This window comes from Pogona vitticeps, chromosome 6 (assembly GCF_051106095.1).
Source record: "Pogona vitticeps strain Pit_001003342236 chromosome 6, PviZW2.1, whole genome shotgun sequence".
Taxonomy (NCBI): Eukaryota; Metazoa; Chordata; class Lepidosauria; order Squamata; family Agamidae; genus Pogona; species Pogona vitticeps.
Window position 1 is genome coordinate 90,294,986 of NC_135788.1, and position 13,602 is coordinate 90,308,587.

Here is a 13,602-nt window from a genome sequence, read left to right on the forward strand (position 1 = left end):
TGCAGCTATGTTTAGAAAGTGTACATCTACTAAACAACCAATAAAAACTCTCCTTTATGGAAAAAAGCATACTTTTGACTACTAAGTGCTATCATCTTGGAGAGAAGGACAGGAATAAAGCAACTGGCCAGGGATAAAGTAATTGTGGCAAGCCATAAGTGCATTTTCAGTACATTCAAAAGAAGCCTTATTTATATAATAGCTATAATGTACACCTTCTAACAAGAGAGGCGTTACAAACTGGAATGCAATCACACAAATTTTCCTAACAAGGATGAAAGTTGTAAGCCTTATTGGGAGAAGCTAAAGAAGCCACAGAATGACAGCAATACTGACATTTCAGATGGTGTATGATCCAAGTTGGGATTTGAACTCAACTGAGGTCTGCTGAAACCACATTTACCATGCTACAGTCAATGAATCACAATATGATTATGGAACAGAAGTGGAGGCCTGTAACAAATGTTGCAGTGTAACACCACCCTCTGTCTCTGTAGAGTCCATAAAGAGAATTTAACATCATGACATGCATCTTCTTCACCCAAATCTTCATTTCTAGAACAGTATAGGATACTTAGGGTTCATACAGGCCACGCCTTCCCAAAATTTCTATATGGATTGGTACATGTTTGGTATTATATGGCATTACAATAAAAGTGAAGCCAGTTACCTAGAAGTTGTTATAAACCTGGATACTACATTAGAAAGTAGCTAACTCCTCCTGACACTCATATTCCAGGATCTCTACTAAACATATGAATAAAACACTTTTTTTCACCAAGGAAGCATCTGGCTTCTCTACCTTAATGCATTGTCTCCCACACCTAGGCAGCCACGTAGACTCAGCTTTCGTAAGAAACCCCCACATCTTTTAGAAATATTCTCCACAACACGTCCCTATTAAAAAAAAAAGACCAGGAAGAGAATTTTTAAAAAGTGATCAATTAAAACAATTTGCTTTCCTTAACTTTCCATGCAGAGAGGGAGGGAGGAATTTTTCTTTAACATATTCCTCTAATATTCATTATTAGCTTTTACAATACACTGCTGTCCTCTCGCTTGATATAAATTATATCTGTGTATATAAATTCTGTCTTCCAGAAATTTGTATTCTGTTGAACAGTTATTTTATTTGGTCTATAAATAAAGGAGTCTAATAGTAACAGTTCACACAGATTCCTCTTCCTGTGACAAAATAGTTGCGGTCATCTGAATGGTTGCAGTACAGGCAGCAAAAATAAAGAGTTGGCATGCTATAATTCAATCCCTCATCAAGAATGGTTGCTGTGATGTATATACTTGTGCTCATAGTCAACTGGTTTATTCACCAGAACTGAGGCTGACAAAATCTATGGGCATGAAAGAAAATGATCAGCTAATTATTCCTCCTAGGCTCATCTGATTATAGCTGGGAAGGCTCAAATAGTTGTATTCTTTTCACATAATACAGTTTGTTATATAGTTCAAGAAACTCTGATATAAACAATACAAATATCCACCTTTGAAAGCTAATGCCGAAAGTTGCTAGATTCTGTATAAGGCAGTATCACTGGGTGACATCTGATGGTAGAGACCTGAAAATTTTGATGGGAAAATCAGCTAATTTGATCAGTGCCCTCTATAGTTCCAGTTTTAGAAGAGATAGTTGTGTTAGCCTGTCCTAGTGTTTCAGGCAGAAATAAAATAAAAATCAAAAATAAAGACAACAAAAACATTTTGGCGCTTTGAAAACTAAGGAAGTGGACCTGCCCATGAAAGTTCACATTAAAATACAGCAGTTAATCTTTAAGGTGCCACAACATTTTTGTCTTCCTTATTTTTAATTTTTCTCTTTTTTTGTTGATATAATTTGATCAGGAGCACCAAAGAAGTTTTGTCACATCCATGGAGGACAAATTGTCATGCCTTCATGTTTCCTAAAAGACCAAGGAACTTTGCCAAAATAGTTCCCCCTCTTCTTCCAACCAAGGTCTGCTCTTATGGCAGAAAAAATGGGTCAAGATCCCAAGACATTTTTGAAAAAATGAAAAAATATTAATACTAGAAAGCAAAGATTAAAAATATGGACTTCATGCATACTTATGGTATGGAAATAAGAAAGTGAACAAAGCTTTTGATAATACAGTGGTGCCTCGTGGTGCCTCGCTTAACGAGCGCACCATATAACGATGAAATCGCATAGCGATCCGTTTTTTCGGATCGCTAATGCGATCGCTCAACGTTTTTTTAATGGGGCAAAATTCGCTTTGCGAAGACCGGTAAGCGTTTCGCTTACCGATCTTCGCAAAACGAACCCCGACGATCAGCTGTGCGGCGGCCAAAATGGCCGCCGGAAGCCTGGAAATGGCCCAAAATGGCCGCGCGCAGCGTTTTCGCGCCCTCGTTAAGCGAGGCGAGGGCGTGAAAATGGCTGCCGACCATCCTGAAGCATCGCTGAACGGTGAGTATTTGGCCCATTTGGAACGCATTAAACGATGTTTAATGCGTTCCAATGGAAATCCCTGCCCCGTTCAGCGATGCTTCAGCATAGTGAAGGTTAATCCGGAACGGATTAACCTCGCTATGCGAGGCACCACTGTAATATAATATGAAAAGCATTCTCCCATATATAGGAGAAATATAAAGGGAAATTTCATCGTGGTATTCCAATGTGGATGTCCCTCCATGAAGCTCTCTCAAAGGAAATTGACATAAAAGAATGATTAATGGTTAACATATAAAGATCTACTCATAGAGGAAGATAACTGACAACTAAGATTAAGAACAAGACAAGAAATGAATCAAGTAGGAATAATATGCCAGTGGTTTCCACACTGACAGCTATCAGAAAGAATGAAAATGGCTAAAAAAATTAATAGGATTAGTTAGAGCCTACAGAACTAGACAAGATAATATGGGGAAAAGAAAATAACCAAATCACAAAGTTGTATAAACTATTATTGGAAAGAAATATGGAACAGGAAGTAAATAAAGAAAATATGATAAAATGGATGCAGGAATTAGGTAGAACAATTCAATCAGAGGATTGTTTTTAGAGCATGGAATGATAGCCAAAAACTATTAGTAAGTACAGATTTGAAAAAAATTTATAAGAAAATATTATATATATGGTATATGACACCAGAGAAATTGGCAAAGGTGAAGAAAAATGGGAAAGATAAATGTTGAAGATATAAGACAATAAAAGGAACACTATATCATATGTGGTGGGGTTGCAAATTTATTTGGAAATTTTGGAAAGAAATAGAAAAAATAATCACATAGATTTAAAAATAAAAATGGAGATGAAAACTGAAACTTATTTGTTCAATATGGTAAAGCTAAACTCAAGACAAGAGACAAAAATTGTTTATACACATTAAGCGCAGCCAGAATTCAAGTGGCAAAACAATGGAAAGACAAGGAGGAACCTTCAGTGGAGGATTGTTTAATAAAATTACAGGAACTAATATTAATGGAAAAACTAACAGACTCATTGAAAGGAAAGAGTAGAACAGAGCATAAATCTCAATGGGGGAAAGTAAAGAATTATCTTAAAGAGAAATGGAAGAAAGATTCCAAATCTGTTCCGAGTGACTTAGGCTTAAATTAGAAGCAGAACTGCTCTCAACAGAAGTAAAAACAAAGTAAAGCAGATTGTTAATATGGATATAAAATAAGAATTAAGAAAGATATTATTAAGATTGCGAAGAAACTAAATGTTTGGTGGGAAATAAGGAAGTAAAAATGTTAAAGACTTACTGTTTTGCGAAAGAGATAGTAGAAAGTTATTTTGGTTATGTGCTAATATTGTGATAATTATTTACTTATTTTTATAATTTCTTTTTAAAATGCAATAAAGATTAAAAGTTAAAAAAAGAAGACCCCAAGACATTTTTGGTGCCTGAAATGCAAAATCCAAATTACACCATTAGCAGAGGGTGGTGAGTATATTTAAACCAAGTTAACTGTCAATTTATTTTCCTTTAATAGTACTCTTAATCTTACCATTTGAAGCAGGCTGCCTAATTTAAAGGTACATGTTTTGTAAGAGAATGCCCAAATAATTAAGTATCCAATCTGTCAAATGGGCATCATTCATACCCTCAGAAACAAATAGGTTTCCCTTAATAAAAACATTTTAAAATTAAGGATCTGTGTCTTTGTACATAGAAAACAATATATCCAGACACACAAGACCATTCTGTGTACACACAATAATTCTGCACAGCTTCAGTATCTGACTCACTGCTGAGTTTTAAAGGATCCCTTGAGCTAAGAAGTAAAAATTAACAATTTCTGTCTCTAGGGTGATCTGTGAAAGAGTACATAGTTTGTTACTAATCTTATGCAGTGCTGTAATTACAATCTAACAAGAGAGAAATGTTTTCTTGTACATCATTAATTGTACCTCAATATCCCTCTGGAAATCAAACAGATCAATCCGCTGCCAGTTGCTACCATCAAGGGCCAGGACATTCCATGCCTTCAGTGAAAGGACAGAAGAATTAAAAAGAAAAAAAGGGGGAAAAGTAAATCAGTGATTAAATGCAGATGAAACACGAGCAAGTGAAGACAGTGATTTAATTTCAACTCACACCGAAGCTGCTGGCTTCCAGAGAGATGTGGTACCGAGAATGAGATCAATTCTATAAGATTCAGCAGGGCAACATGGAAATAGCCTCAGCCAGACATCAATTTTTTTAGACAACTACACTGCTGACTGAATGCTTAGATCTTCTCTAGTTAGCATTTGTTTTGCTGAATATTAAAACCAAGGGTGGGAAACCTCTTTCAAACCAAATTCTGTTTTAAATAAATTCTCAGGAGGGGCATATTCCACTTGGTCTTGCCACCTTCACAAGTGCATCTGATGGGGACAAAGGAGAGGGTCTTCTCTGTTATTTCTCCCGGACTTTGGAACTCTCTCCCACAGGAGGCCAGACTGGCCCCATCTTTGCCATCCTTCCACAAACAGGCAAAGAGCTTTCTTTGCAGGCAAGTCTTCCCTCAGTAACCAGCTACCTATGTTTGATTTTTATATAGATTGTTATGTATTACTGTTTTGATTAGATTTTTAGTACTACTTGTGTTTCCCCTTTTTTATGTTTTCCATTTCTCAGAGAGTCATTTTTTAATTTTTTGAATACTTATTGATTTTTGCCTTAATATTGCTTGTTAATGATGTAAAACACATCTTTATTCATTGTTCTAGTTCTAAATATTGTCTTTTAATGATGTTAACTACTATTGTATAATCATTGTTTTCAGCTTTAAATATTGTCTTTCATTGTTGTAAGTCACCTTGGGTCCTTTTCAAGAAGAAAGGTGGGGATAAAATATTTTAAATAAATAAATAAAAATTAACAAATAAATAAACAAATAAGCAAGCAAGCCTGGAGAAGTGGATTTTACCCTCAAAAGCTTGCTATTTCATATTTTTAGCAATCTAATAAATATATTGCATATTCTTGCATTTATGTAATCATAAGGACTAGATAGCCTTTCCCTCATTTTTTAAAGGAAATATATACAGTGGTGCCTTGAATAGCGAGCGCTTCGAATACCGATAAAATCAAATAGCAATTAGTTTTTCAGGGCATTTTTGCGCTTCTATTAGCGATGGTCCCTATGGGCAATTTTCGATTAGCGATAGTTTAAACAGCCTCGTGTTCGCTACAGTACAGTACAGTATTTTTAAAATGTTCTTGCACTCATCGGCCCTCGGGGGCTGAGGGCTGGCGGCCTCGGAGCCGTCGCTGCGGGCCGAGAGCTTGCGGAGGGCGGGCGAGTGGGACCCCGGTGCTGGTGGTGCTGGGGGGGCCTGTCGCCAACGGCGGGGGAAGGGAAAGGGCCCTGGCGCGGCCGTGCGCCTGGCTCCCTGTCTCCTGCTCCACCTCCTCCTCTTCCTCCGAGGAGGCGGCAGGGGGCGCTCATCCCCAGGCCGGCGGCAAGCGGCGCTTCGGCTGGCTCGCTCCCCCCGGGGCAGCGGCGGCCACCCATCTCCTGGCGGCCCGTCTGGGCCTCCTCTGGCTCCGGCTCCTCCTGGCGGCGCTGGGGGTTGAGAGAGGAGACGAACAAAGGGACCCGCCGGGCGCCCCCCGGCAGGCAGGGCCGGGCGGCCATGACACTCCTTCTGGGCTGGCTGGCTGGCTTCCTTCTCCTTCCTCGCTCCCTCACTGGCTGGCTTTGTTCTGACTCTTCTTTAATTTATTGTTGATTTTTTCCCCCATTGAGATGCATTGAATAGGTTTCAATGCATTTCAATGGGGGAACCGCATTTTGATTAGCGATATTTCCCATGGAGATTTTTGAAAAGCGACGGCAATTCGTTCCTATTGGAATGGATTAGCCGGCTTTCAATGCATTTCAATGGGAAACCGTGTTTTGAATAGCAATGAAATGAAATAGCAATGCTTTTCGTGGAACGCATTAACATCGCTATTCGAGGCACCACTGTATAACCTTACAATTTCTTGCAATATCAATATCAATAATAAATCCTAGGCATGCAGATCTTTTAACATGAATCTCATAACCTGAAACCTAGTCAAAATGTGATAATACATTCAAGGATTCATGCAATAATTGTTTTGGAGTCTTCAAAATTGGAACCATCTAAGCAGGACAACGGGGACATCTTTCTTCAAGCACTAGGTAATACAGTAATATCCTGCTTAATGCTGTCCCATTTAGCACTTTTTTGTTATAACACATTTCTCAACATTTTTACCACCCTCTCAAGAGTAAGTTGTTTATTATTCTTTGCTTGGGGCAAACGCACCTCTCTTCCCCCCCTTCTCTTCTCTCTCTTTCTTCCTCCTCCTTCAGCTCCCTTTCACACACATTATCCTAGAAAGAAACATCCATGCTGGCCACAAATACACACAAGCAAATGGACAAGCAAATGGCTAGTTGGCAGGAACTTCTTCCACAGCTGTTTCTCACTTGCCGACTCCTCTTCAGGTTGGACTTGATTTAAATCAAGTTAGTTTTAATCACGATTTAAATCGCTAGTCAGTAAACATTTTTTTAAAATCTGATTTAATTTTTTAATCTAAATTTTAAATTGATTTAATTCAATATTTGGATTCAAATCCTTTTTTAAAAAATCATGATTTAAATCAAATCCACCCTTCCTCTCCCATGTGGTAAAGGCAGCAAAGGCACCAATTGCCTGGGGCAGCTGAAACAACTTCTCTTTTTCCTTTTCTCCTTCTTCTCTTCTCACACACAACATACATTCCTTTTCTGACTTTTCCTTCCATGATTTCCCCCTCCCCCCCCCCCACTGCGATGGACATGGAGACTCAAACTTGGATTTTCACCAACCCAATACAGTGTTATATTGACCCCATTTACCACTGTTTTGCTTCACACACCACATTCTAGGAACATATCCTGAGTGTTAACTGGAATATTACTGCACTTTTAATTTCACTTTAATTAGTCTACCTACTGTGTCAATATTTTTTATCTCAAATTTTCACCATGTTTTTATGTACCTCTACTCCCAGCCAAACAGGAATCATGTTTTTCAATATAAGGTGATGGGAAGTGAGGATGCAATCTTTTGTTTAGCCTGATGAAGATCCGTATACGTTTGAAAGTCAGCTTATATCTATCAATGTTTTATTAGTCTAATAAAGGTATTGCCCCACTTGCTTTTGGATTGTAAGCAAGGACCACACAAAGTTCTTCTCTTTTTAAATAGTTTATAGTATTAGTCTATAAAAGCCGTTGTCTAAATCTTTGGGAATGTGAAAGAATGTAATCACTCATCAGAATGAATGGCTGTATTTGTTATACTCAACAACTTTCACTGATTTCTATAGTAGCAAAATTTGCACTTTCCCTCTTTTCTTAATATTCTTTGTAACTAACAGTGAAATGTCTTTCAAAGAGGCTGATTCCTGTTTGGCTGAATCAGTGAGAAAAAGAAGAGGTGAGGAACGAATCATCATCATCATCATCATCATCATCATCATCATCATCATCATCATCATCATCATCATCTTAAAACTGCAAAGCTACTAGGACATTAGAATGATATGTAGCAAGTAAAAATGACTGGGAGTGGGTGGGATGTGTGTGTGTTCTCTTGGAAAGGCAATTCAAAGCTATCTAAACCCACTCATGCTAGAGGTGGGGTGGACATATTCCAGATGTCCAAAAGCTGCATCAGCCCCCTTGAAACCTCACTGGACTGCACCATGACTCTACATTTTGCAAAAGCTTAAATGGCCCGTAGAATCCTTTTCTTTAAAACTGGAAGAGACCAGAATGGCAAGATTAGGCATTTCAAGTCAGATTTTAAAATTGCACTGCATCAGGGAGCTCACTGCTCTACAGTGGGGTCTCGACTTACGAACTTAATCCGTATTGGAAGGCAGTTCTCAGGTCGAAAAGTTCTTAAGTCGAATCTGCATTTCCCATAGGAATGCATTGAAAACCATTTAATCCGTATCTGCTCTTTTCATCCATAGAAACTAATGGGAAGCTGCTCTTCCGCCTTCTGCCACTAGAGGGGGATATTTTTTTCCTTTTTTCCTTTTAACCTAAGATGACTTAGCTTTTAAAAAAAGGAAAAAAAGAGTTTGTAACTCGAATCTAAGTTCGTAAGTCGAGTCCATATAATCCTATGAGAGCAGTTCGTAAGTCGAAACGTTCGTATGTTGAGCCGTTCGTAAGTCGAGACCCCACTGTACTAGAAATACATATATGCACAAGCCTACAGAAGAGATGACTTAACTGTATGACCAGTTTATTATATAATGAAGGGAACTATTGTATGTGGCTGTGAGAGGGTCTCTGAAGCTGGATCATTCCCCCTGTCTTCCACCCTAGTCACCTCATGGGTGATTTCACCTGGACTATGCTTTACATGGAAGGCAGCTGTGCTGTCCATTAAGAAGGTGCTAATCCCACCAAAATCATCAATGGAGGTACAGGAAGAGAAGACAACAGAAAGGGCTGGACCAGAGGTATGAAAGCAGGGAGCGTTTGAGAAAGTGCTGGAGTCAGGAAAGGGATGTACTGTCCAAATATTTTAGAAGAGAAGAAGAAAATGTGAAAGAAAGAAGAGGGAGAAGGAAACAGAAGGAGGCTGGACTAATAGCAGCAGGTAGAGGAGAAGGAGGAGGAATGGGAAGAAGGAGATGAGAAACAAGAGAGTTGGGTGAACATGTGGAGTGACCCCAACCAGAGCTAATGAAAGAAGTACCAAAGGCATCTAGTTTTAGCTGGCCCACAGACACCATCACACAGAGAGGATGCCAGCAGCCATCCATGGAGCCAGCCTCAATGAAACCCATTCCTACCCAGCTGAGATGCTAGAAGAAGCAGAAGCAATTTAACTGACTTTGGCAGTTAGAAGTGGAGCTAAGTGCATTCAACTCATTACCTCCTGCTCCTGAGGCAGAAGACATGGGTAGGGATGATTCCGAACCCAGAGGACTTGCAAGGACATGTTTAAAGCACCATATTTTTTCGCGTATAAGACACCCCCCCCCCACTTTTCTAATTCAAAATTAAGAAATCTAAGAGGGGCTTAGCAAGTGTAGGATCACTTTGATCCCTGCTTTCCCCTCCACTTGTTTTTGTTCTCTCCTCAGCTTAATTCCGTGCATAAGACGACTCTCAATTTTTAGTCTAAAGATTTTAGACAAAAGTATAGTCTTATACATGGAAAATACAGTAATTACTCCCCTTCTTTTGGCTGAAGGACTGCCCAAGAGTAGAATGATGGTGTTGATTATTTAATGGAACATATGCTTTACAGTTGGTAGCTACATCATTAGCTAGTTCAGTAAAGTTGAGCGGCATAAAATAATCTGTACTCTGATTCTTAAATTTGGACCAAAAGACACTTTTGGTGCTCTCTCTTCACCTGGGTCAGAATGAGAATGATATTTACATCAAGAATTTCTACTTGATCAGTGGTAGGTTTATCTCTTTGTACACCTACTGTGAATCTTTGTAGAAGGATACTTTCAAATTCCAAAATGGCAAAACAACACTCATTTAGGTTAATTTTACTGACCTAAAACTAAGAAACACCTAATTAACAGAGGAGCAAAGGCTTCTGGTATTATTACAGAAAGATTAATGAGGTGGCAGTGGGGGAACATGCATTCTGATTGAAATACTGCTTGAAGCTGATACTTTATTGGCTTTGAGACAAGATGGCAAAACAGAGGTATCTAGTAGACAAGCAACTAAGCCCTTACTAATATTGGCAAGCAAATATTCTTACCCTGGAAACCTGGGCGCAACGGCATAGCGTGACCACATCCAGGAAGGAGAATATTCTGTTAATAAACACATACACAAAAATAACTTAATACTGGACCTTTTACACAGGATTTTTCCTTCAAATAATTAGCAGTAATCTAAAGAACTTGATTTGACAATTTGTGTCACTCCTGAAAAATTTCAAAGTAGAACAGAGCTCAAAACTTAAAAAATATTTAACCAACTAACTGGTGAAATCCTTATAGGGTTCATCAGAATGGTAACAAAGCCTGATTCCCAGAATAACAAACAAGGTATCTTCAAATGTATATGTATAATGACTAATTCATCAGTATAAAACAACTGTAATAAAGAAACACACATTACAAATAAATAAGTCAGTTCACAGCTTAAAACTGTGCAATTCAATCATACTGTTATTTATTTATTTATTAATAAATAATTATATTGCTCTTCAAGAATCTATATACCACTCAGATCAACTCACAATGAAAGACAATATAACATAAAATCATACATTATTTAACTAGAAATAAATCAGAAAGAATAAGGCTGTAGGTATAACAACCTGTATTACCAAATGTTATACTGTATTTGATTATAATTAACTCAAAGAATCTAGGAATTTTGGGGCCAGACCAAATAGTACCAAACTTAAAGACCAAATGATGACATGTCATATAATGCATTAAAACAGGCATGTAAAATGAAAACCCAAAAACCACATAGCAACAAGGCACTGCTCATATTTGTTTTCAAATGTGGTTGCAGTTACAGCACAGTGTTCCAAAGGAGGAAAGAGAGATGTAAAAAGCTAGTGGCTAGTATCCTGTTCAATATTTACATGTATGAGGAGTTCCAACCATGGAAGTTGCCATAGTAATCCAATGAGGTGCTTGTTTCATGTGAACTTGCACTTTGTCAGAGTGACACAGCAGTTTCTGCAGTTGAAGTGGTGCAAATGTAAATCTTAAACAGGACACTAAGTAACATTTATATCTACATTCCTGTATATACATCCGGGAGGCAAAGAGCCCTTCTCTTCCCTTTATTATCAGATAACACTACAGTATTAGGCAATTAGAAGTTAGAACTTGCCTTGTAGGGTATTTGATAGTCAGCAAGGAACTATGCAGGGCACTGGCACAAACCCTCCATCAATGGGGAAGTCATACAGCTATGTAGCTCCTAGTTTCTGAGTATTCAGCAGGCAGTAGTGTATATTTTTAAATTCATCTACACAACATGTGGGCTACAAACTTTCTTTAAAGTCAAACTGGAGATTTTCTGGAAGTCAAATTTTGCATCCAGTATAACTTCCTGTATTTTTTTTTCCTATGATCCCATACAACTGTGTCATGTAAACAAAATTTCCCTCAGCTTTCAATAACTCATTAAAGATGTTTTTCTTCTCTCGCTGTTACAGACCATAACTAGAATACTTCTGGAACTTGAATTACCTATTTTTAACATAAGTCTCTTCTGAATATAGTTATTCCTTGGATTTCAGTTTTTCTCACAATAGGCACTTGAGTACTGGGGAGTTACCCTACATCCAGCCCTTCCAAAAGCAGTAACGAGCAAGAAAACTAAAGAATATTATGATACTCTTTAGCTATCTATGAATTTGAACTAATCTCTTGTGTCCCTAGGTAGAAATGACAGGGCAGCTTCCAGGGTTACACAGAATAATTTCATTTGAAAAACCTGTACAAACTTTCCAAGAACAGGAACATTTCCAGAACTAAAAGCAGCACTAAAAGCTGCCTAAAAGCCCAGCACAAATGCTCTCTTGGCCAAGTTACAGTAGCTTAGGGACTCTACACACACTGATTGTTACATGTTCCAGACGAGCAAGGAGGTGATGACATAGTTTTCATTTGTCAATTTGAAAGAGAGATGGATAAAGTTGTAATTAGACAACACACTTTCAATAAGGCTAATCTCCTCATCTACTGGATTCACCAAAGCTAATCTCTGTTTACATCAGCTATTTTTGTTTTTTTAAAAAAACCCTCCACTCTTCCTTGCCTCCAAATTTCTCACAGTACTGTATCAGAAAGTTGCAGCCAGTATGCACAAGGAAAGATACAAAATAAAGGCATGATTCTACGCATCCCAAATGCAGACAAGCTACTTATTCATACAGAATTCACTGATATGATGAACAAAGAGCGGCTAAGATGGGGGCAGGGGCAGGTTAAACATTTGCTGAAACAAAGGGAGAAACATTATCTAGATCAGTGGTTCTTAACCTTGGGTTACTCAGGAGTTTTGGACTGCAACTCCCAGAAGCCTTCACCACCAGCTGTGCTGGCTGGGGTTTCTGGGAGTTGCAGTTTAAAAGCATCTGAGTAACAAAGGTTAAGAACCACTGATCTAGATGTATTGAATAACTATGAGCTACAAACAAGTCAGTTTTATACACCTTACATATCAGAACTACTTAACACAGTTTGTTTTGTGTCATCAAGATTCTTTACATCAAGTTTTCCATTGATGTAAGAGGGATTTCCCAAGGAACTGCCAGATATGTAAGGCTACATCTCTCATCATCCTCACGCATCACTGCCAACGCATTTGGAGGGCCACAGGTTACAGAAGACTGATCTAGACTGGATTGTTCTACTGAGTTTGTAAAAGCTGGGTGCTTCTCAAGCTGGTAGTGCACAGTCTAACAAAGATACAAATTATGCTCAAGTTTCAGCATAACTTTCATGGCTTCCCTTCAAAGACACTTAGGAAATGTTGTTTGATGAGGTGCAAATAATGTTTATTTAAATAGTTCTCTTTCCACCCTCCCCAAAACCTAAATTTCTGAGGTCCCCCCAATATAATTTAAGATTGCAGCGTGGATATGCCTCTGTGACTGTCCCCGAATGTGGGCCTGCTTTCCAGGTATGTGCCATTCATTTTTACTTATTTTACTACAAATACCAGGATTTTCCATTTTGGGAATTCCATCTGTAAAGACCAACACTTGGTTGGTCTTTACAGATGGAATTCCCAGAGTGGTCGTAAGACCAGATAGGCGGGATATAAATAGAAATAAATAAATAAACACTTAAACTGTGCTTTCCTGGAGAAAAGGAACATCCTTATTGTTTTCGTACGAGATCTACTAGATGCTCCAAGTATGAACACCTATTATACATGTTGCTAGATATTTCTATTTGGGTGAAAGAGATTCTTCATAGCAAGAGTTTATTATGCAGGCCATCAATTTAATCTGCAATAGGTTACTGTAAGGAAACCTCAGGGCAAAGTAGGATGTAGAATGCCAGTAAATAAATACTCTGAATCCTATATACCAAGACATAAATTGTTTAGTAAAATCATCAGGGGCAAGATGAGCTTAGTAGTCAAAGT

At 38.3% G+C, this 13,602-nt stretch overlaps 1 protein-coding gene across 2 annotated transcripts in view; it reads right to left on the reverse strand.

The window, feature by feature from the left end:
- FBXL20 (F-box and leucine rich repeat protein 20) overlaps window positions 1-13,602 on the reverse strand; it is a 101,362-nt gene that overhangs the window by 22,038 nt on the left and 65,722 nt on the right. Inside the window, exons 3-5 of one of the 2 annotated variants that reach the window (XM_020799243.3) lie at window positions 10,235-10,289; window positions 4,391-4,465; window positions 803-897 (exon numbers count right to left, since the gene is read on the reverse strand). In XM_020799243.3, coding sequence (XP_020654902.1) covers window positions 803-897; window positions 4,391-4,465; window positions 10,235-10,289 — 225 coding nt within the window. The remainder of the gene's footprint in view (window positions 1-802; window positions 898-4,390; window positions 4,466-10,234; window positions 10,290-13,602) is intronic. The other variant, XM_020799245.3, reaches the window with a different exon arrangement.